Source organism: Gouania willdenowi, chromosome 6 (assembly GCF_900634775.1).
Source record: "Gouania willdenowi chromosome 6, fGouWil2.1, whole genome shotgun sequence".
Lineage (NCBI taxonomy): Eukaryota > Metazoa > Chordata > Actinopteri > Blenniiformes > Gobiesocidae > Gouania > Gouania willdenowi.
Genome location: NC_041049.1, coordinates 27,822,655 through 27,847,756, shown reverse-complemented (window position 1 = coordinate 27,847,756; position 25,102 = coordinate 27,822,655). Strand labels below are relative to the sequence as shown.

At 42.5% G+C, this 25,102-nt stretch overlaps 1 protein-coding gene across 3 annotated transcripts; it reads right to left on the bottom strand.

Annotated features, from left to right (window-relative positions):
• Window positions 1-4,623: 4,623 nt before the first annotated feature.
• LOC114464788 (sodium channel protein type 4 subunit alpha A-like) lies at window positions 4,624-25,031 on the bottom strand. 3 transcript variants are annotated; one of them, XM_028449345.1, is made up of 32 exons: window positions 24,772-25,030; window positions 23,580-23,718; window positions 23,230-23,367; window positions 23,018-23,136; window positions 22,182-22,268; window positions 21,420-21,548; window positions 21,120-21,205; window positions 20,755-20,985; window positions 20,523-20,586; window positions 20,321-20,462; window positions 19,927-20,133; window positions 19,261-19,327; window positions 19,004-19,191; window positions 18,870-18,941; window positions 18,692-18,793; window positions 16,691-17,035; window positions 16,437-16,575; window positions 16,267-16,352; window positions 16,142-16,187; window positions 15,761-15,915; window positions 14,746-14,919; window positions 14,563-14,664; window positions 14,212-14,499; window positions 13,925-13,978; window positions 13,708-13,845; window positions 13,456-13,560; window positions 13,115-13,382; window positions 12,773-13,037; window positions 6,578-6,886; window positions 6,286-6,421; window positions 5,069-5,131; window positions 4,624-4,710 (listed from the first exon to the last, which is right to left on the bottom strand). In XM_028449345.1, the coding sequence occupies exons 1-32, from the start codon at window positions 24,846-24,848 to the stop codon at window positions 4,651-4,653; spliced, it is 4,581 nt and encodes a 1,526-aa protein (XP_028305146.1). In that variant the 5' UTR covers window positions 24,849-25,030; the 3' UTR covers window positions 4,624-4,650. The 3 variants fall into 3 exon arrangements, 2 of the variants coding, with proteins under 2 accessions (XP_028305146.1, XP_028305145.1); XM_028449344.1 differs by having other exon boundaries at window positions 23,230-23,370; window positions 24,772-25,029; XR_003674259.1 differs by lacking the exons at window positions 4,624-4,710; window positions 5,069-5,131; window positions 6,286-6,421 and adding an exon at window positions 7,222-7,350 and having other exon boundaries at window positions 6,745-6,886; window positions 23,230-23,370; window positions 24,772-25,031.
• Window positions 25,032-25,102: the final 71 nt, after the last annotated feature.

The following is a 25,102-nucleotide window of genomic DNA, read 5'->3' as shown; positions in this document are numbered from 1 at the left end:
CGTCTGTTGTTTTCACACCCTGTCAGATGTCATTCAGAAGGCAGCAATGAAAGCTGTTCTGCCTGTGCAACAGTTTATGTTTCAAATATCCAAGGTAACAGGATGATACTTAACCATGCCCTCTCTTACCATGCTGGCTTTTCCCATTTCATCAAACTCAAATCAGGCTCAGAGCAGCGGTTCAGCCAATCAGCTGTCACTGATAAGGATAAGTATCTGTTCAAGGCTTAGATCATAGATTTACTGATCAGAGATGCTTCAACAAACTCTTCATCCAAACACTGATAGGTCTGATAAATAATCTGGTCTTTAACGTAAACACTGACAGGTTTAAAAACTCACATGGATCAGTGTGTGATCAGAAAACCTCAGTGGATTGAACTTATTTGTATCTATAACTGTGTTATAGCTGTGTTCATCGCCATGACAACTGTTGTGATGGTGATGAATATTATTTTATGGAGACGGTGTCAGTCCCCCGACCCATATTTCACAATGATTTTAACATAAAATCAAATAAAAGAGCTATCAATTATAAAAATCTGAAAAAAATTAAAATCTCAAATCTAGAAACACCAAAACATAAAACCATTAGATGTGCTCTATTAAATATTAGATCACTGAGATCCAAATCTCTACTAGTAAATGACCTTATCTCAGAAAATAACTTTGATTTATTCTGTTTAACTGAAACATGGCTGTATCAAGATGAATATGTTAGTTTAAATGAAGCCACTCCTCCCAGTCATTTAAATACTCATATGCCACGAGACATAGGCCGTGGAGGTGGTGTAGCAGCTATTTATCATTCCTCTCTCCTAATCTATCCTAAACCAAAGGCCAATTACACTTCCTTTGAAAGCCTGGTTCTAAATTTATCTCATATCGAATCAAAAACCTGCCAGCCAGTCTTATTTGCGATAATTTACCGTCCTCCAGGCCCTTATTCTGAATTTCTATCAGAATTCTCTGAGTTTATATCAAACTTAGTCCTCAGTTCAGATAAAATACTGATAGTAGGAGATTTTAATATCCATGTGGACAAAGATAGTGATAGCCTGAGCTCAGCCTTTATGTCCCTAATAGACTCAGTTGGCTTTTTTCAAACTATTAATGAAGCTACTCATCGTTTAAATCATACCCTTGATCTTGTTCTAACATATGGCCTTGATATTAATGAACTAAAAGTCTACCCTGAAAATCCTCTGCTATCAGATCACTTTTTAATATCATTTAACATTATCCTAGAGGATCTCGCACTGTGCAATAAAATAGTTACAAGTAGAAATCTGTCCAACAGTGCTGTGGCTAAATTTAAAGAGGCCATTCCTGCTGCCTTAAACTCAGTGCACCATCCAATAAATAACTATGATATTAATTATAACCCCTCTCAACTGGATCTGCTTGTCGATAGCTCTGCTAGTCTACTAAAATCCACCTTGGACTCAATTGCCCCATTGAGGGAAAAAACTATTAAACGTCAGAGGAAAGCTCCGTGGTTTAGCTCTGAAACTCACACACTCAAACAAACAACCCGTAAATTAGAGAGAATGTGGCGCTCCAATAAAACAGAGGAGTCACGAATACTTTGGCAAGAAAGCCATAGTAAATACATGACAGCCTTACGACATAGTCGATCTACATACTACTCCTCACTAATTGAAGAAAATAAAAATAATCCGAGGTACCTTTTCAGGACTGTAGCCAGGCTAACACAAAGTCAGAGCTCTATTGAGCCCATGATTCCTCTAGCCCTCAGCTGTGAGGACTTTATGACATTTTTTAACGATAAAATTCACAAGATTAGAGATAAAATTAGCCACTCCCTGCCTTCACCTGGGCCTGCTGTACCATTAAATGTAAATAGGCCTAACCTAAACTGTTTCACACATATAGGACTTCAGGAACTTAACTCTATTATTTCATCCTCCAAACCATCGACCTGCCTTTCAGATCCGATCCCAACTAAGCTGTTTAAAGAAGTTGTTCCCCTGGTCTGCCCATCTTTGTTGGAGACAATAAATATATCCCTATCAATAGGCTACGTGCCACAGTCCTTTAAAGTAGCTGTAATCAAACCCCTTCTCAAAAAACCTACTCTTGATTCCAGCACTTTAGCAAACTACAGGCCTATATCTAATCTTCCTTTTATTTCAAAGATTCTTGAGAAAGTTGTGGCAGCTCAGCTCTGTGAATTTCTTCAAAACAACAGCCTGTTCGAGGACTTCCAGTCAGGTTTTAGAGCTCAACACAGCACAGAGACTGCTTTAGTTAAAGTAACTAATGATCTACTCTGGGCTTCAGATGAAGGACGACTCTCAGTGCTGGTTTTATTAGATCTTAGTGCAGCTTTTGACACTATAGATCACTATATTCTACTAGAGAGATTAGAGAAATTACTTGGAATCACAGGGACTGCCCTAAACTGGTTTAAGTCCTACCTATCTGATAGGTACCAGTTTGTACACGTGAATAATAAGTCTTCTGTGTACACTAAAGTAAGCTACGGGGTTCCTCAGGGCTCTGTGCTAGGTCCAATCCTCTTCTGTATCTATATGATCCCCCTTGGTAATGTTATGAGAAAATACTCTGTTAACTTCCACTGCTATGCTGATGATACCCAACTGTATGTATCAATGAAGCCAGGTGAGACAAATCAGCTATCTAAACTTGAGGCCTGTCTAAAGGACATTAGGGCCTGGATGGACCAAAATTTTCTTCTTCTCAACTCAGACAAGACTGAGGTCATTGTACTGGGCCCGCGACACCTTAGAGAAACCTATGCTAGCCTAACTGCCCTAGATGGCATTACTCTGGCACAAAGCACAACTATTTGATCAGGACTTATCCTTCAACTCTCACATAAAACAAACTTCAAGAACTGCCTTCTTTCATCTCCGTAACATTGCTAAAATCAGATCTATCCTGTCTCAGGGCGACGCCGAAAAACTAGTCCATGCTTTTGTTACCTCTAGACTGGATTATTGTAATTCTCTTTTAGCAGGCTGCCCGAGCAAGTCGCTTAAGACACTTCAGCTGGTTCAAAATGCTGCAGCACGTGTACTGACTAAAACTAGGAGAAGAGATCACATTACTCCTGTATTAGCCTCTCTGCATTGGCTTCCCATAAAATATAGAATAGAATTCAAGATTCTTCTTCTCACTTATAAAGCCCTAAATGGACAGGCACCAGCCTATCTCAAGGAGCTTGTAGTGCCATACAATCCCCCCAGAACACTACGCTCTCAAAATGCTGGACTACTCGTTGTTCCATTCGTCTCTAAAAGTAGTATAGGAGGAAGAGCTTTCAGTTATCAGGCCCCACTTCTCTGGAACCATCTACCAACCACGGTTCGGGGGGCAGACACCCTCTCTACCTTTAAGGTTAGGCTCAAAACATTCCTCTTTGATAAAGCTTTTAGTTAGGAACCAGCTCATAGCTCATAATTAAGATGCAATAGGCATAGACTGCCGGGGGGGGGGGGGGTCTGGCATGCTCGGTTGGAGAGAGGTTGGAGAGGGCGTTAGGAGAGAGGTCATTTAGGTTAGAGAGGGACCGGAGAGGGTCCCATTCCTCTTTCAAACACTCCCTCTATGTCTGCTTCTTCCCTTGTGTGTTTGCTCCTGTACTCCTTCTGGCTTTTGTCTTGCAGGTCCGTGGGATCCTCAGTGTGGAGTTACAGAGACTCAGCGGCTCTGTCTCCACCCTTTTCTCTGCACACACCCAACACAGCATAACGTGGATGGCTGTTCATCATAGGAATGGGATCCACACAAGGTTCCTGCTGCTTAACAGAAGGTTTTCCTTGCCGCCATGATGAATTCATGTTGGGTGTGGGATACATATGTATGTGTATATACGTATATATGCATATGTGTGTATCCATAAAATGAAGAGTCCGTCCTTAAGACTGCTCTACTGTAAAGTGCCTTGAGATACCATTGGTTATGATTTGGCGCTATACAAATAAAGATTGATTGATTGATTGATTGATATACAGTAGATATACATGTATGTACTGAAAGAGAAGTAAAGATGGATAGGACAGGTAGATGGAGATCTTTTTATGCAGGGAAATAAAACCAGACATTTTATTCTTCATAAAAAGATTTTAATAATAAAGTACAAAAATAATATCAAATGTTACATTCATGTGTAATGGAGTTAAAGTGTAGGAGGAGTTATGTCATAAGTAACTGTAACTAGTTACTTTAGGTTTTTATTGTGAGCAATGAGTCAGTACCAAATTGCAGCAGTGGTGACTTAGCATCTCTTTTGATAACAACAATTTACATAAAATGAAATATCGAAGGATAATAAGAGGGATTAATAAAACATTGGAAATATTGTGCATTTAAACATGATGGAGTTTGGAAGGAATATTTGAAATGGCACAAAAATACAACAATTACAACCTCAGGACTAATAATTGAGGGAATGCGATAAGTTCGTTAGTAAAGACTTTAGTGCATGTACTGTGATTTGGCAACCATCAGATTAACTGGTTATACTGTAAACACTGAAACTGGTAGTGCTGGTTAATGTTCATTAGTAACTTGTTATACTTTGGAATTGAACAGAAAGTCTCTCCACAAACAGAGAAGAGACACTTTTAGGTTTTCCTCAGAAACCACTTATAGAGGAGTTACTTAGGCCAAACCCACTCCTTTGGCTTCACCCACTTCCTCTCCACCATTGCCCTCTTCCTCCTGTTACAAAACAATCAACAAAAGGCAGAAAACACAACCAGTTTAAACTAAAATGTAAACTTAAATCATATCAAACCTAAGCTAGAGTAAACCAAACTTAAGCTAAACTACACTGAACTAAAATAAACTAAACCAAAGTAAATGTAAGAGAATGTAAACTAGACATGTTTCTGACTAACTGTTGAGAAGGAGTTGATCAATTAAAAAAAACTCCTCTAATATAGAAACAAAGCTAAGGAACTTGGAACCCCCCACCCAGGGGCTTATACCCATGACCTTTAGATAAATAAACTGGAACCCAAAGTAACCTCAGATTGTACTCAGGAGAACCAGAACAGGAGAACTAACATGCACTAACCTGAGGAAAGATCCCCTTCACACTTTCTCTGAGTTTCTCGTTTGGAAGAGAAATACCAAAAACCTGAGACACAGAGAGATCAAGAGATAAGTTCAGACAAGGTAGACACAGGATATGTTTTAAAATTTAAAAAAATATGGCTTGAAGGAGCCAAGTGTATCAACAGCCCTTTCTGTGTCAAAAATGTCCCAGTGTCCTGTTGAACAATACTGATTAAATATAGTCGGCTTCACCATCACACAGCATCGGCAGTGGAGCAAAAGACTTTGAGAAGTCCTTGACAATTACTGGAGTTGCTCCATATAAACTAACCTGGCAAGAGCCAGATTGATGTGTAGTCCTCCCTCTAACTCGAGTTCTCCACATGGTGTTTGTGAACACCAGGAGAATCCATCGTGCAGGCAAAGTTAAAGAAAAATGCCTCTTTAACTCTTTAAAGCTTTCAAACAAGTGTTGGGGCGCCTCAGGATTTTTGATCCATATCTCCAGCTGCAGAAAGAGCCATGGTGGTGATGAATTTCTCAGCATCTTGCAGGTCTGTAAAGGCTTGTCCGGAGCCCTCAGATTTGCAGGGAAATACAGGCCAGTGGTTCTCAAACTGTGATCGAAGGACCCCCAGGGGTGCTTGAACCGTGGTTTTGGGGTTTGTGTAATAATTTAAAAAAAACAATTATTATTCATGTTGTATTATTAAAAATTATAAAAGTGCATAACTACATATGGGGACCAATGCACCAAAAAAAAATCTATAAGTGCAATGGCTTTAAAATCAATATAAATGTAATCAATTTTTTTCAATAAATGTACTCATATTTTGTTCATTGTAAATACATTAAACACAATATATGTTATATTCAAGACTAGTTCAGGTGCTGTTTAAGTTCATTTCTACAAAAAAAACTAAATATTTAAGTTGAAATGGTCAAAGAATAGATCATTTCTGAGATTTAGGGCTACAAATGGCAGTAAATTGTATTCAATTGAGGTGATGATTATGATGGTCTTTGAGAAATGTTCTCCCCAGGTGTGGACATCATCTCTGGTGACACCATCAAACAACAACCTCTGGATCCTACTGGGATGGTTCATAAATGTGTGTGTGTGTGTGCGTGTGTGTGCGTGTGTGTGTGTGTGTGTGTGTGTGTGTGTGTGTGTGTGTGTGTGTGTGTGTGTGTGTGTGTGTGTGTGTGTGTGTGTGTGTGTGTGTGTGTGTGTACCTGCTGTGTGAGCGTTTGCAGCACGTCCTCACACTGTAACTGATCTCCTTGAAGCTTGGTGTCTATCAGAGTGAACAGGTTCACTGCGGGAACCCTCAGAGCGTCCTGAAGAGCCTGGCACAGCTCCCACAGAGCGCTGTACATCATTAGTAAAAAAAACTTCATAAAACAGCTCCCACGGAGCACTGTACACCATCATTAATAAACAGCAGACAACAGCAAACACATCAAAATAACTTCAAATCATGAAGTAAGTAGGACTGATGTTCATGTGTGTTTGTATGATTTTTACCTGTGAGGAATGCTCCCTGTGTTTTCGTTGTCCACCTTCTTCCAGGTTTCCACAAAGACCGTTAGATGTTCCTCCTGAAATTCCCACAGTTCCTCATGGGCATTGAAGATTTGCTGAATGACTGCAATGAAGAGCAGCAGCACGAGCAGCTGAAGGAGCACGAGGTAGGACACGAAGAAGAGAGGACCCCCTACTGGGCTGCCACAGTCTACAGGCTCTGCATCAGTGTTGCACTCTGGTGGTCTCATGATGGGAATCAGAAATCCATCCCAGGAAGAAGACGTTGTCACCATGGTCATGCAGACCATACTGCTCCCAAACACAAACAGAGAGATTCACTCACTGAAGAGTACTTCAGCAGAGTACGGTTACTTTATCAAGAAGGTATTGTTACTGTATTAGAGTACAGTTACTTTTAATTCAATTCAACTTTATTCATATAGCGCTAATTACAACAAGAAATCATGTGGTAGCACTCATCACAAAATATAAAATTGTTACAGGAGTATAGGGCAGGATTTTAGAAAAAATAAACATTCATTTTAAGTTTTTTAATGCTAATGGGTGATGAAGTGCTCTAAACCAAAGAGAATGAGTGCACACATATTTCAACCTATTGCCTTGAAAAGATTGTGTGATTGTACATTTTGTGCTGCTTTTCGGAGTCTGATTTTCCCTCCCAGTTTTGTGGACATGGAGTCAAATGACACTGATGGTGACGCCAAATGATGCTGGTGTGCGTTCACAACAGCTTGGAGAGCTGTCCCAATAACCTGTAAATAAAAAAGAATGAGAAAAAGATGGCTTGGGGACAAGCATGGTGGACTTAACTACTGTTTGTTTGAAAGTACGAGTGGCTGTTCAAAGTTTTACTCCAGCAAATGTACAAAGAGACATAATGTCACTGTGACACACACATCACCATAAATCAGTGACGTGCCGTAACCACTAGGGTTGGGTAGGCACGTTGCAAATTGAGACCACCAATGACAATTTCATATGTTTCTGCTGTCAAGTGTTAATTCAATTCAAATCAATTTTATTTGTATAAAGCAATTTCCAACAAAGTCATCTCAATGCGCTTATCAAAATATAAAATTCATAATAAGAAAGAAAAAAACCCAACAAGATCCACATGAACAAGCATTTAGTCATCTAACAAAATCAACATCATAAACACCATTAAAGAAACATAAACAATTATTTAATATAGCCTCCATACTCTCCCAACAAGATATATCTCATGACACGGCAGCGCATGCATTGTTTGTGTTGGAAACACAGAGAAAATGACAACAACTCAGAACAGCCTCAGTGAAGGAGCATCCACAAAGCCAATCCTTCCTTTTGTACCATTCACTGTAGAAAGTATGAAACACTTTCTGACCTTACCTTTGCTGAAGCTCTGTTAACTCAGGTGTTGGTCTCCCATCTTTTAAAAGCTGTAGTTTTTCCTCAAAAAAAAAGTTTCTCTAACATCTTTGGCCGCCAGAGTCTGGCGCTGTCATCCTGACTGTAGTGTTATCCTGCCCACTAGCTAGAAAACGTAGCAGCTGCGGTCACATGGCATTAATTCACTAATGTACTGTGAACTTACATATAGCACTTAGCATAGTGCGGTTACGTCCAAAGGCAGCGTAGAGAGCTGCCTTTGGGCGTAAATGGTTGTCATCTTGGGGAACTGACTGCGCATGCGCTAACACGTAAACACACGCTATGGGAACGGAGGCAAAGGAGCAATGTGCTTTTGGGAGGGGGCGTGGTCTCCTCCTGCCTGACAGCGGAGTGAGACTGTGCAGCCGTTCCAGGAAATAGGACACTTTCAAACTTATAGGTACTGTAGGCTATTGGAAATGGAAAAATAATTCATTTATAATCATATTGAAATTAAAACAAATATTCAAAATATCAATTCACCCTTGGGTAGGCACTACCTACCTTGCCTACCCTAACAGCACGTCACTGCCATAAATATGACAAACTTAGACCAATAATACTCGGCATCAGAAACTCAGCTCATTATAAAGTTGTGACTTTAAGAGAAGAATACAGAGTGCTTACTGTTGGATTAAAAAAATGTTCAGTAATTGTAGAAAGTACCCACGGATGTAAAACAATACAAATTCTTTGCTACTTTTTTTTCGATCACTTTGAGCAATACTCCTCCACAGTGTTATTATATATCAATTTTTGTGTTGATAATGTGGTTACAAAAAAAGACCATCACAGTGTTTTCGAACCAGAAGCCCTAGTTCAAGAACACAGTGAGGGGGCTGCACTAACCAGGGGCATCAGAACTGCAAAGAGGCAGTATAAGGAAAAAGTTGAGGATAATTTCCAGGGAAACAACAGTTCAGACATGTGGAGAGGAATCAGGACCCTCACAGACTACAAACAGCGGTGTTCTGCTTCAGCCACCAATGTCACCCTGCCGGACCAGCTAAATCAATTTCATTCCCGGTTTGAGGATGGCTCCGGTGGGGACCCTGTCTTCACAACGCCACTGGCTCCATCATGTGAAGCTGGTAATGAAAAAAAATCAATACCAGGAAGGCATCAGGCCCAGACAAGGTCCCTGGCAGGGTCCTGCGGGAGTGTGCTGACCAACTTGGAGGTGTGTTTTGAGAGATCTTTAACATGTCACTTCAACTTTCCCAGGTCCCCACTTGCTTCAAGACAGCAACCATCGTCCCTGTGCCAAAGATCCCTGCAGTACGAGCCCTGAATGATTACTGGCCAGTTGCTCTGAAGCCGATCATCGTGAAAAGTTTCGAGAGACTGATTCTGAACCACATCAAGGCCAAAGTCCCCCCGATGTAGATCAGCAGCAGTTTGCCTACAGTGGCGGATGCTTTAAGACTACAAGGGAACCTCAGCTTCCCCTAAAATCAGTGGTCAAATATGTAGTGTTGTGTGTACATTTCATTGACTAAATATATGACAGAACACATGTATGTTTAGTTCAGAATCAGCTTCTTATAACAGGAAACTGACAGTGACAGCGTGACGTTCTTCATTCATTACCGCAGCGTCACAGTGTTAATAAACAGTGGTGAAGTTCAGCTTCAATTGACTTCAATGGGAGAGGATTTAGGGGTTGATCCACTGCAGTCAAACTAGACGCTCATTGGATAAATGCTCGGTTATGACGCACTTAGTCCCGCCCATCGGATGCCGGGATTCACAGGAGGTCTATGGAGCAGTGGGCTGGATCTGTCTGTTCCGGACGCTGCAATAATGGATGATGATTGGATGATCTGTCTCAGGCTAATTCAATTTTGATTGACAGCTAAATGAGCCAATCAGAGAGTATGACGTTGTAAGCACACAGGCGGGTTTTTCAAATATTTCAGTCCGTTGCTCTGTGTTGACACGGAGACTTTGCTGATCCTCTCATAGCGAATCAACTTCTGACAAACCTAGTGTCTGTTTTTGGTGTTTGTGGAGACTGTTACTGCTTGTGTTGTGAGACTTTTGACCAAACACTCACACTCCAGCGTGCAGCAGCTGCGCGCGTGCGTGCGTGTGTGATAATCTACAAATAGTTGTTGACAACAAAATGTGAATTCTACTAGAATTCACATTTAAATAAACAGATACATTTTCTGAAGTTGGCAGAAAATGAGCTTCCCCTGCATGAAAGACCAGCAGCCGCCACTGTTTGCCTACAAGAAAAACAGACCCATGGAGGACGTTGTGGCACTGGCTTTACATACAGCCCTCACACACCTGGAGAAGCACAACATGAGTATGCTGTTTGTTGATTACAGCTCGGCTTTTAACTCCATCAAGCCTAACAAGCTGGTGAAGAAACTAGGGACACTGGCACTGAGAGCACCCATGTGCCTGTGGATCAAGGATTTTTTATCAAACATACCCCAGCATGTCAGGATCGGTTCTCTCACCTCATCCACCATCACACTTAGCACAGGAACCCCTCAAGGCTGTGTGCTCAGTCCTGCCCTCTACTCCCTGTTTACCCATGACTGCAGAACCACTGAAAACAGCAACAACGCCTTGTTTAAATTTGCGGATACCATAACCACCGTAGGCCTCATTACCAATAATGATGAGGGGGCCTACAGAGAAGAGGTGCATAAACTGGCAGTCAGGAGCAGAGAGAATGACCTGATTTGGAACACAAAGAAAACAAAAGAGATAATCTTTGATTTCAGGACAAGGAGGACAGCCCATCCAGGACTGAGCATTAATGACGAGGAAGTGGAGATAGTTAGTAGCTTTAAAATTTTTAGTATTGTATTGTTGAAGGGGAACAGGGCAGGATTTCAAAATCAGACTTTATAGTGATACCACGGTGGTTAGTGTAACTGCAGCCATCAGCCCAGCCATCGTAGGGGCATGTATCAACTGTTTGTTTATCACAGAGCTGATACTGTGGATAGAGGATGGATACCTGAACAAACACTGATAGGACCCGACGGCACCAGACGGGTCGGGTTCAGACAGATATTTAGAACTGGTGGTCAGGTTTGCACTGCATCGTTCTTCTTTTCCTGCTGCAGCAGCCACAGCTGGTGGATGGAGAATGGAGCAGATTTTAAAGGAATACACCATTGAAACATTCTTTCTACTGCACAATAACATGGATTATCTTCATCTGTGATACATGGATTATGTAAATAGATCCGATGGGTCTCTTGTACGTGTGCACTGCACCCGTTTGTGTTTCACTTTCACTTTATAGCAATGCGCTGATCTAATGTTGACATTATTAGCTGTTTGTTAATAAAATCGGTGCTTGCTTACCACTAAAACAAACGTACATATATCGTTTCTTTGAGAAAAAAATGAGTTTTTCACTATTGGCTTATTTATTTACTCTCCATTCATGTGACTGTTTACTGCAAGACCTGTGCACAGGCCTCTGCATGCATCTGTGAAACCAAACAGTAGTTTAGTTCACCGTGCTTGTCTTCAAGCCGTCTTTTTCTCATTCTGGATTATTGGAACAGCTCTCCAAGCCGTCGTGAATGCGCACACTTGGCGTCACCATCAGCGTCATTTGACTCCACGTCCACAGAACTGGGCAGGAAAATCAGACTCCGAAAAGCAGTACTAAATGTATCACACAATCTTTTCAAGGCAATAGGTAGAAATATGTGTGCACTCATTCTCAACATTAGCATTAAAAAAACTTAAAATGAATGTTTATTTTCTCTCAAATTCTGCCCTATGCTCCTTTAAACCTGGAAGTTTTTGATCTTTTCAAAAAATGTGGATGTCAATAGCAAAACATTTAGTCATAAGTATTTAAATTAAAAAAGAATACTTGATGAGCCAAACCACCACGAGAATGCACTTTAAATGTATCTCTCTTTTTTGTAGCAAAGTTACAGTTTGCACTAAAGTCTTCAAGCTGCAGCTATTTGTTCACTTATCGTTTGGTTTTTTTTTTTTTTTTTTTTAATTTAGGCTAAGCCTTTAATATTTATCTTGTTGTTTTTTTTTTTGTTTAATTTCTTAGTATAATATTTAATAGACTTTTATTTACTTGTTTGTGTTCTTTTATATATGGATGTGAAAACCTTTTATCAAAAGAAAAAAAAGGGCAAAAAAGTAATTCTGCTCATGTTTTCTACTTATGTGAAGCGTCTTTGTGGGTATGGTGAAGACCACTGTGCAAGTGTTGGAAATTATTCTGATAATAATATTATAACAATAATGTAAATGTCAATTACTTGGTATTAAAAAAAATACCATTTAAGGGGGCGCCAAAAGAAAATGTTGCCTAGGGCTCCAAAGAGACTCGGGCCGGCACTGCTAAAAACCAACATTTCATGTGAAATGATTTTTGTTGATTTGTCTGTCACTAATTTAGGTACTAGATAGCGTGAGCACCAGTTCGAGCAGAACAACAGTAAAGCTAAAACGGCCTCAGTGATAGACAGCAGACTGTAATGCCATTTCCGCCACTGATGGAAGGCCAGCCAGACGCTCAAGAACATTTTTGTCAAGGACAATATCTGTTGGGTTTCTCTGGCTGCTGATTTATATGCCACGGATCAGGTGTGTGAAGTAGGAAGATATCAAGAGTCAAATATAGTTCATGAGAGAAAACTACCACAACCTAAATGGTTCTGGGACATTGTGGTGGAGACAAAGTTACTGATAGTTTTGACGATAAGGTTGGGTGAAGTTGAAATATTGTTGGAAGACTTCTAAGTTTTGACCCACCTCTGCCAAAAGGTGTGGAAGTTAAACATGTCACCCATGTTCACTTCTCCGAAGCTCATCGCACCGAGGACAGAGAATGTGTAGAAGATGATGAGGAGGAGCAGGCCCACGTTCAGGAGCGCTGGCAGTGACATCATGAAGCCCAAAAACAGCATTCGAATCCCTCGAGCACAGCGAAAGAAACGAAGGACCCGACCCAGCCGGGCCAGACGCAAGAAGAGGAAGAAGTAAGGATGGATGAAATATAAATCCGACAGAAACAGACCTGAGGGAGGTTTGTCAGATTAGAAACCACTTCCATCTTCTCTCAGAAAACATTGATCTGGAGGAGCTTCCTCTGACCTCCGATAGACGTAAGCAGAACCAGAAGGTCCACAACGTTCAGGCAGTTGAAGTAGAACCGCCGGAGTGCAATGATCTTCAGCAGGAACTCCAGGAGGAAGATGAGTATTAAGATCACGTGGAACCAGTGCTGGAGTTTCCACTTCATTATGCTGTCATCGTATGTTTCCACCATCACCAGAACCAGATTGAGGACCACCACCACCATCATGAAGACCTCAAAGACCTCCAACAGAACTAAGTCAAAGATCCAGGCCTGGAACCGGTTCTGCAGGAGGATAAACCACAAGGTAATTTTACTTGGTCACCTGGTCGTCAGTCCACCTAGGGAATGGACTCACCTGGGGACGTGGGACGTGGTTCTCTGGTTTGACTGAAAAGCGTTTCTTGAAGCCTTCTGGAAACATCTGCTGCTCCTCCGTCATGAAGACATGTTTCCCTCCAAAGTACAGGAAGACAGACAAATGTTAACTGACAGGAACACTACTCTCTCTATCCGTCCCTCTGTCTGTCTGTCTGTCTGTCTGTCTGTCTGTCTGTCTGTCTATCTGTCTGTCTGTCTGTCTGTCTGTCTAGCCATCTGTTAAACCTATCTTGTGTCTGTGTTGATGGATGGTGTGGATGAAGATTCTGACGAAGAAGTTGAAGGTGAAGAAAACGCCAACAATGAAGAAACCAAGGAAGTAGAAGAAGGAGTAGATGTTGGACTCATACTGCACCTGCTGCTCAATCTACAGACAGATTGGGAGAGATGGCAAGACAGACCGATGTAGATGAAGATGTAGATATAACAGAGCAGTACAGACTAACCTGTGTGGAGTCCATGGCTGAGTAGAGAATATCCAACCATCCTCTGGACATCGCCTGTAAGACACACACACTCACATGGTGAGCATGGATGTAGACGCACTGAATGTAGATGTTGTAGATGTGGATCAAGATGTAGACACAGATATAGTAGATGCAGACATGGTAGTAATTTAGATGAAGTAGGTAAAGTGCATGTACATTTTATTCTAGTAACGAGTCCTTTAACCTCTAATCTAATGCCTGCCGTTTGTGGGTTACAAGACATATTGAACATGTGATGTCAGTACCAGTAGGGACAGAGAGAGGTAGCTCATGGGAACATGGTCGAAGTGGAAGTAGGTGTTTATCCAGGTGATCTCTGATTGGTTGTCTTCGATCATCAGCATGAAGCAACTGGTCTTGTTCTCCACTTCGGAGTGATGCGGCAGCTCCTCTGACGTCATGTTGAGACAGAACCAGAACTTTCCCCCAAACAGGCGGATACCAAGCAAGGCCCAAAGCAGCCAGACCAACAGGATCACCAGCAATGACTTTAGCAACCGTGGTAAGGCCAGGACCAGGGTATGCAGGACCAGCTACAGACACACAACAGACAGGTCAAGACCAGCGTCTGCAACACCAGCTAAGTGCCTTTTTACCTTCACTCCCTTGAAGCGGGACAGAGTCCTCAGGGTTCTGAAGACCCTCATAGGTCTGCAGGAGACTCCCAGAACATCCAGAACCAGAGAGACCAGAGACACCTGAGGGACACACACAGCTCTGAGGACAAACGCACATGCGCGCGCGCACACACACACACACACACACACACACACACTTACATCCAACACTATGAAGTCTATCCAGCGCCAGGCATTGGTGAAGTACTGGTGGAGACCCAGAGCAAGCCACTGGAGGATCATTTCCATTACAAAAAACAGTATGAACACTCGATCAGCCCAGTCCAACACGTCCATCAGAACCGGACTGTGCTGCAGGTTGTTATCCTCCAACATCTGCATGCACATACATGAGAGGCACAGATATGTATGTTGTCTGTCTGTGTGTGTGTGTGTGTGTGTGTGTGTGTGTGTGTGTGTGTGTGTGTGTGTGTGTGTGTGTGTGTGTGTGTGTGTGTGTGTGTGTGTGTGTGGAGGGTGATCGCTTCTAAATTCATGCGCACCAGTCCATCGCACGTGTACCTGCCTGCCTAACTTTCACAAAAACTTACCTAATTTAAGTAGTTAGGTGTAGTGGCAGGTGTGGCGTGAGTGAAGCTATAGCAATCAGCCGCCCTTCACTATGTAGCACCTTCTACGTGACATGTAAACACAAAAAAATTGTTAGGCATCCAGGCGTGTACATGCGTGCAAGTCAGTAAGTGTGTGTGTGTCAGTGTGAGTGTATAGCGGACCACCATTTAGTCCGATTACAGTCTGTGTCATGACACCCGTCCATAGAGTGGTAGTGATTGTAGTGTTACGCTCTGAGTCAGATCGTTGCTGTGATTGGACAGGATAAACCAACACTCAACACACACACACACTTACTGACAGGCACGCGTGTACACGTCTGCACGCCTGGACGCCTAACAATTTCTTTTAAGTGTTTACATGTCACGCAGACGGTGCTACATAGTGAAGGTCACCTGATCACTATAGCTTCACTCACGCCACACCTGCCACTACACCTAACAATGGAAATTGGGTACGTTTAGTGAAAGTTTGGCAGGCAGACTGGTGCGCATAAATTTAGAAGCGATCCACCCCCCATAGTGTGTGTGTGTGTGTGTGTGTGTGTGTGTGTGTGTGTGTGTGTGTGTGTGTGTGTGTGTGTGTGTGTGTGTGTGTGTGTTACCAGCGCGGCACTGCTCAGCAGGATGATGAAGATGACAAAGCCTTCAAAGATCTTGTTCTGTACAACCTTCAGGCTGTTCCTCCTGAGGTTAGACCAGACCTTACCCAGACCACGGGACGAGTCTAAGTCCTGGAACGGGCAGCAATGGATGCAACCTAACACAAATGCATGCGCGGGCACACCACATACGAGCACACGCACGCACGTACACGCACATGCACACACACACACACACACAGAGATAAACATGAAGTTTTCATGTTTGACAATCACACAAACACTTGTCTGCATCCTAGTGTCTCTCTCTCTCTCTCTCTCTCTCTCTGTGTGTGTGTGTGTGTGTGTGTGTGTGTGTGTGTGTGTGTGTGTGTGTGTGCTTACAGTTACAGCAACAGTCCTCAGGCTCTGTCCCCTGTGGCTCGTCTCCCTGACAGATAAACATTATTCGTGTCAGTAGATTTCACAGAATGTTCATAAATATGTCTGTCCTTTAGTCTGTGCTTCACCTGTGTCTCCGTCCTGTCCTCACTGGTTTGGACTTCAGTCCCTACAAGGTTCAAAGTCAGGGACTCTTTCTTCCTGCCCTTCGTGTCTGCAGCTCAAAATCTTCAGTCAGTTTTATGCAACTCAAAGTCCAAAGTATTGCCAGGACACGAGGACGCAACATTTTTCTTACTGTCCGCCCTGTCTTTGGTTCCAGTTCTCCTGCAGAGCTGCTTCAGGGTCTCAAGGCTCTTCTTGTCCTTTTCCTCCACAGATGACAGTCTTTGGTTTGTGATGGAGCTCAACAACAAGTGCAGGAACAGAACAAGGAGCTGCATCACATGGGACCACAAACAACATTCAGACTGAGGTCATAACTACAACCAGGACTAGAGAACATAAAACCACCACACATCATGGTACCAGGAGCTCTTTCATCACACCCACCAGCAGTTTTCCAAGTACCAGGACCAGGATGAAGTACAGCACACACAAGCCAGTGTTGGAAACCATCATGCAGTCCCATAGGGTCTCGATCCACTGCCCAAACAGGATCCTGCAGACCATCATGAAGGTGTGGAACAGGTCGCTCATGTGCCAGCGAGGAAGCTCGCAGTCCTGCGAGATGTGACACACATTTTCCGTGTAGTCCCTCCTGAACAGCTGCAGACCCACCACCACAAACAGGAAGACCAAGACCAGCAAGACCAGGGTCAGGTGTTGCACCGAGGACCAGACCACCCGCAGGAACAGATGCAGACCCGGCCACCAGCGAGCCAGCCTCAGGATCCGCTGCAGGACCAGAAGACACAGACGACTCATGAACCAAAAAATATTGACTAGTTTACAAGAACGTAGATTGGTTTGTTCGTTCCATGATACGATACTAACCTATCTCAGTTTAAATTTATATTCAAGATTCCTTCACATTTGATAAGTTTGATCTGAAGATACTAAAGAATAAATTGTTACTGTATGCTGTGTATTAGTGTCGTAGTAGTCGAGACTGGTCTTGGTCTCGAGACCAAATTTTAAAGGTCTCGGTCTCGTCTCAGAAGCATTTTGACTTGGTTTTGTCTCGGACTCGGGCTGCCCGGACTCGGGATTTTCCCTCAAGACCGTTCGAGACCAGCACTAATTCCTGCTATTAGTAAACTTTTTTATAATGTGATAATTACACCGAGAAGAACGGGATAAAACAATATTTTATTCATTCTTTAATCCACCCCGTATAATGACTGCAACCTTCCTTAATGTGACTGAGTGACTGAGTGACGAGCGTGTGTGTGTGTGTGTGTGTGTGTGTGTGTGTGTGTGTGTGTGTGTGTGTGTGTGTGTGTGTGTGTGTGTGTGTGTGTGTGTGTGCGTGTGTGTGTGTGTGTGTGTGTGTGTGTGTGTATGTGTGTGTGGCTACGGTTTCAGTTTGGACCGCGGAGCAGAAGGAGATAGAAACTAATCACCGGTAAAAATCCCATTAAAACTCCGGAAAACAATCACCAGGAACAAATATTATCTCCCTGGTAAAGACAGTAGCTCTAACAACTGGTAAAATGATAAACTGGTGATATTACAGCCTGTACATTCAGTAGAGGGACGCACTTACTCCGCCTCTGGGTCCTAGTGCCTGCCAACCGGTGAAGCCTGTTCCATTTACCGAGGTCTGTGTGTTTAATAAGTCTGCATGTGTCCGTGTGAAAGTCTGCATGTTTATACCTCTGTCCATCCACTCTTCTCATTATATCCATGTCTTTTAAGGCTTTTATTAAATAGTGTCAGCTGTAGTCCGGGCCGCCGCCATCTTGGATTATGTTGTCACCAGCGCGTCATCGCCGCAAGTCGTGCATGCAAAGAATGACTCAAATAACAGTAAAGAGGTCTTATATTCGTCTATTATCTTTTTAAAGTGGTGTTTTTTGTGGCTTTAGACTCCAATTACATATTTGTATATAATATGTTCCCTACAATATGAACAGGTTCACAATATAACTATTTTTCATACTTTCTGTTTCCACTGTATCCAGAATAATAATAATCTTTCTCAACAAGAACTATTGATTGATTTGTCACATGACTGTTCCAGGGTTTGAGTTTGTTTTATTTAGTTTCACCATGTTATTTCTTGGCAGAAATGCTTTTAAATACTTGCTGTACATTCAGCTGACATAAAAATCTTGTTTTCAAATATGTACAATAATTGTGAATTTATCAGTAGCAGTAGTAATTTTAATATTTTAGTTAATTCTTTTCCAGGCACCTTTTTTCTCCATCAAATGTATTTAAAAAAAACTAAAATTAAAGAGAGAATGTGATTTAACTGTCGAAACCTTGTCATAATTTTATCTATTTACATATATTTTTTAATTGTGGTCTCGGGCAAGTCTTGGTCTCGGATAGTGTGGTCTTGAATACAACACTACTGTGAATACATTTCATCAGTGTCACACTCACCAGTCCTGAAAATTGCAGCGCTGACATTCCCGAGATACCGTCCAGAAATAACTCCACCAGGCTGAGGAGCACCAAGATAAAGTCGTAAATGTGCCAGCTCACCTGTCATACCAACACAAAGCCATCAGACATGTTGTCACGGCAACAGCCATTCATGCCAAAACAAAGTGAGACTGACTCTGAAGTATCCCCTAATGCCAAGAGCCAGCAGTTTAAGGACCATCTCCACCATGAATACCAGCTTAAAGACCTAAAGAGGACATTGTCATTAGTACAGGTTGCAGTCATGAGACTCCAGAAGTTTCCTCTCACTATTTCCGCAACTGCCAGGAAGTCGTTATATTCATAGCTTAGTGGAGTGTGCTCTGTGGCCATTATGATGGTGTTGATGATGAGGCAGATGATGATGGCCCATTCAAAAACAGAGCTCAGGATGAAGGCTCGAAACCTCCGTTGGAGACGGTGCCAGCAGGAGGAAGGTTTGGGGGCTTCATCAGTTTCTGAAAGACACCAGAATAGAATGTGAGTGAGACCAAGTGGACATCACACACTCCTGACAATGTTTATACCTTTAATGGATATAGCTTCTTCTTCAGATGATTGTTTCTTCTCTGTGAGCACCGCCCCACTAGAGGACTGACATGAAGACAAAGTAAGGTTAGAGTGTGTGCACAGACCTCAGGTGGCTGAGGACCTATCTCACATCATACCTGACCTCAGACAGACAGAGACCCACAAGGTCCACAGCATGTACAGTTCCCCACACACAGGTTCCCAGGTCAAGTCCAGACACAAAGCAAGTTTATTCTCAGGACATGTACCCACCTAAAGAAGATCCTTGCCTAAAGCAAGTCTTTTCCCAGGGCAAGTCTCCACTTATAGCATGTCCCCAACCAGGGAGGTCACCATTCAGAGAAAGTCCCGACCAAGGACAAGTTCCAATAAAAAAAAGTAAGGCCCTTTCTTCACATGAGAGAAAAGTCCCCTCCAAACCAAATCCCTACTTAGGACAAGTACCCACCAAAGCAAATACTGGCCCAGAGCCAGTCCCCACCCAAGTCCCTTAATCAGGCAAGTCCTCCTTCAAAACAAGTCCCTGCCTGAAGCAGGCAACACCAAAAGTAAGTTCCCATGGATATAAAGTCCTAATCTAGGGCTAATCCTCACTCATGTCAGGTCCTGCTTAAAGGACGGGTAACAGAGCAGCTCTTTGCAGGACATCAAAATGTCCTCACCTCTTCAGTGTCTTCTCTGCTCTTCAGCAGTTCCTCGATTTGCTTGAACACTTCTTTTGTTTCCGTCCTCTGGGCAAAGTCGGACTCCTCCTGCTGCACCAGTGCCATAGCAACCGCTGCCACTACTTGGCTGAGCAGCATGAAACATGTAGGGAGGAAGAGGAGGACGAAGGCAAGGACTATGAAATAACCGTTAGCCCTGATGGTCTGTGGACAGAGAGATGGTTAGCCAGTCACTTTGTTCTGTTTAACTGTCAGTAGTTAGTGTTAATTAAGAAGAATTAGAACCAAGAATCCATCTTCAGGTCAGTGATTTGTGAGTGATGGTTAACCATGTTTCAGGTTGATAATGGTTACTAGTCAGTGGGAGGTCAGTGGGTTGCTGGTCACTAACCAACTGCAGTAGGTTATCAGTGAAGTCCTGCGTCAGCAGTCTGAACATGGAGAGCAGGGATGGGGCGAACCATCCATAGCTGGTGTATCCATAGTTTGGAGTTTTTTCAGAACGAAGGCACATTGAATCACTTGGACAGACCCTGAATACACCATCACATGTTGGTAATGTTGTTGTTATTGTTATTTACATGCTTACTTACCCAGCAGAAGATACGTTTCCACACACCAGAGGATCTATACTTCTTGAATGGATGTAATGGTTTCCTGTCAGACAAACAGACACACACGCAGACAGACAGACAGACAAATAGACAGACAGACAGATGGTTCAACAGACAAAGGTGAGACATTAGTCTGGTAATGACAACAGTCATAACAAAGGTGGAAGCCCACCTTTGTTATTACAGTTTTTCTTGCTGTCATTAGTCCTACCAGGGTCGTTGACATAGGAATGGTAATAAAAGGTGTCATTGACGTCGGTATTGGTCTGGTTGCCGTAGTAACTATTGTTCATTGGCCAGAAGACACATTTGTTTCGGAGTGAGCCCATGAAGAAGACCATGCTGATGGCCGCCAACATGCTGAGACAGAACACAGTGACAAGCAACACGTTGGCGAGCTTCTTCACCACCTGCAAAAGAGCCTGGACAGTCCTCCTGAGACCTAAAGGGGTTAACCAGATGGATGGGGACCTTCAGCTGGTTTATATACACACGCACACACACACACACACACACACACACACACACACACACACACACACACACACACACAAAGAAAGAGAGAAATGTACGGACCTAGGAAAACTGAGAAGATCTTCAGCACTCGTGGAATCGTCACCAACACGTAGAATTCACCCATTTCAACAATCAGAGCTGGAAACCTGATACACAGGAGCACCTTCATCACCATCATTATCATCATCATCACCATGTTGTGTGCGTGTGCGTCTGTGTGTGTGTGTGTGTCTGTGTGTGTGTGTTTGTATATGCGTGTGTGTGTGTGTGTGTGTGTGTATGCGTGTGTGTGTGTGCGTGTGTGTGTGTGTGTGTGTGTGCGTGCGTGCGTGCGTGCGTGCGTGTGTGTGTGTGTGTTACGCTGTTATGATGACAATGAGGTCGAGCCAGTTCCATGGATCTCTGATGAAAGTGAAGCGTGCTGCACAGAACCCTCGAGAGAAAACTTTGACCAGAGCTTCACAGGTGTAGATGACAGAAAACACACACCTGTACACGGGCACACACCAGACATACACATGACACCACCAGCAAAAAATTAGCTTTGTGTGTGTGTTGGGGTGGGGTGGTGTGGTGTGGTGGGGGTGGACCACTTCGAAATTCATGCGCACCAGTCTAACGCATGTGTACCTGCCTCTCTAACTTTCACTAAACTTAACTAATTTAAGTAGTTAGGTGTAGTGGCAGGTGTGGCGTGAGTGAAGCTATAGTGATCAGGTGACCTTCACCATGTAGCACCGTCTGCGTGACATGTAAACAAAATTGTTAGGCGTCCAGGCGTGCAGACGTGTACACGCGTGCAAGTCAGTAAGCGTGTGTGTGTTGAGTGTTGTATCCTGTCCAATCACAGCAATGATCTGATTCAGAGCGTAACACTACAATCACTACCACTCTATGGACGGGTGTCATGACAGACTGTAACCGGACTAAATGGTGGTCCGTTATACACTCACACTGACACACAGGGTACGCGTTTGTTTACGCGTTTGATAGACTGGTGCGCATGAATTTAGAAGCGATCCACCCCCCATAGTGTGTGTGTGTGCGTAAGTGCGTGCGTACATACGTATATTTGTACTGTATGTGTGTGCGCGTGTATGTATGTAATATGTGTGGCCTCACTGCATCGCGTAGCTCACGGCTGTGTTTTCCAGCACCATGAACACACAGTTGGTCAGAAGCGTTGCCAGCATGAACCAGGAGAGGAAAGTGTTAAAGTTCAGGAACAAAAACAGTATCTGTTGAACTGAATCTTGAAATTGAAATGTTTATTTATTATGTTTTTTTTTTTTAAATCTGCTTAATGTAGATATTTTGTTCAAGTTGTGTTTAACTAAATGGAAGATTACAAATAACCATTCAGCATTGATTTCATTGATTTGTGTTGAATGAGTTTACAATAAGATAATATTTAATTTTGAGATTGAAAATTAAAAGTATAAAATACAAAAGTATGATACATAATTAAAAATGTTAAAATTCTGTTAAATGTTAAAACTTACTGAAAATGTGGAAAATGCATATAATTAAATAGTTTTTTGTTATTTAAAAAGACTGGTAAAATGTACATGTAATTTTTGAACTTTGTCTCTGTCTTTAAAGCCAAAAAAAAAATGTAAGTTATTTCAGTTGGAAATTTGAGTTGTCTTCACGTCCTTTGAAGAAGAGGTGGACTTAACAGTGTCGTTGGTACTTGTTTGCTAGTTTGTGTCCAAGGTCAGACACACTTTCAGGGGCTGTGTGGGTTAGATGCTGAGAAAAGTAAGTATGGGCTGAGTTGTTGTTGACTTTGATAAAGTGATTGATAAAGTGTCATTAAATATGTTTATATTGAAGGTGATCTGCTCCTTTCAGCTCGCTGTGATTACTTGTTACCTTTTTAAAATCCAATGATTTTTGATTAATGCTTTTTTGTATCTTTACATCATTGGTATTACATCATGCAGTGATAAGGATATGGATGAAGGAGGACTTTTATGGATGCTGTCCTCAGACGACTCAGTGGGCTCAGAATAAAACACGAAGATTCAGCGTTAAACCTGTGGAGGACGTTACCCCTACTGAGGACCAGGAAGGTCTGCAGAGAGACGAACAGGAAAGACAGACACACAAATGAGAGAGACAGACAAGTGAGACTGACAGGGAAGTGAAACTGACAGGGAAGTGAGACCTTCTCTGATTTGTAGAAAGGATCCAGCTCCTCCAATGGGGTGTAGAGAATTTCAGGTGGTGGGTCTTTGTAGAAGAAGGGGAGGGGCTTTTCAGCTTCCAGGTGATAGGATGGCTTGGGCATTTCCGTCCCTGTTTCCTTCTTACAAGGTGATGGACAGATCAGAATCAGAATACTTTATTAGCCAGGTACAGTTTAGAACAATACTAGGAATTTGACTTGGTAGTTGCCGCAAAATAATACACATCAACACACCGGAGCAGCCATTTGGGCTGGCCAATAGGAAGATAGTTGAGTAAATGGGGTGGTGTCTAATTGGCTGAACAGAGTGATTAACTGGTGGGCGGTACCTTAGCTTGGTGTTGGATGTCCTTCATGGACTGAGCAGTGAACCTTCTGAACACAGCCGAGCCAGCAGGTGGCAGCAGAGACAGCACGCTGTCACAACGCAACGCCGAGCGAATCCCATTGTCGCTGAGCAGCCGCTCCCTGAGCAGAAAAGACACCACGGTAACCACGTGTTTGTCAAGTTCAATAATCACATCACCAACATTCATCACCATTTCAACAACAACAAAGAGATACAAAACACAACAAGAATCAGAACGTGACATCATTATCCTCCGTTTGTAGAACAAGACGTTGAATGTACAACAAAGAAGGGAGGGCACTGTGAACCGCTCAGGAAGCGTTTGGGACTTCCTGCTATACTGGGGACTGCTCTGACCTTTCTGTGAATGTGTTAGTTGTTCTGGAGGCATAAACACATTCTTTGTCAGTGAGTCAAGTTTCATCCCTTAGAAGCAGAAAGTGTTTTAGTGCTCAAATGAATGGATGGCGTACAACAGACATCACAGACCACTAAAGACACATCACAGACACTCTAACTTACAGACACACTAAGATAGTGTTTCTCAAATGGGGGTACGTGTACCCCTAGGAGTACGCGACAACACTACAGGTGGTACTTGAGAGAGAGAGAGAGAGAGAGGGTCTGGAAATTAACGAATAAAAGTATAAAATATATGGGGATTTTTTTTAGTTAAAAATGATAATCATAGTCATGCATCCATTTTCTGGCATGCTTGTTCCTTTATTCAAGGTCGCGAGGTAATCATAATAATGATGATGGAAATGATCTTGATTAGAACATGAACTGAAAATGAAAGGATCAGTATTAGTCCCATATATATATATATACTGTATATATATACTGTATATATATATTCAAAAAATCTATTCAGGAGGCGCTAAATGCTGTTTCATTCTACTTGAAACAGCATTTTCAAAATGAAATTTTTTGCAAAAATGAGATTCTTTAAAATGTGTTATCACACTTTCATTCCATTATTATGCTCTATAATTGTTTTGTTTTTCTCATAGTATTCTGAGCAAAATGTTGTAGTCAAACAAAGGAGGTACTTGGATTCTGAAATAAGAGAAAAGGGTTAGTTGAGCAAATGTTTGAGGTCCACTAAGACGCCACATATCACTAAAGCACACTATACTCTCACATTACAGAGTGACTACAGACACACTCACAGGTGTTGAGGACTCAGCTTCAGCTCAGTCTGCTCAGAACGGCTCCTTAAAACACTCCAGAAGTCCAGGAAAGACATGATCCACCTGTCTGTCCCTCTGTGTGTCTGTCCGCTTGTCCCTTTGTTCGTCTGTGTGTCTGTCTGTCCGTCTGTCTTTGCAGCTCCTCCTGTTTGCCACTTTTTTGGGGGCTCCCTTTGACTGTTAATATTGGATCATGTAACACACACATGGACACAATGTGTCTCAGTTGGTTTTTTTTTTTAAATTCATGGATTCAATTTCAGTCCCAGTGAGGACCTCACATCCTGCTTTCCTGGAATCTGAGTTTTTT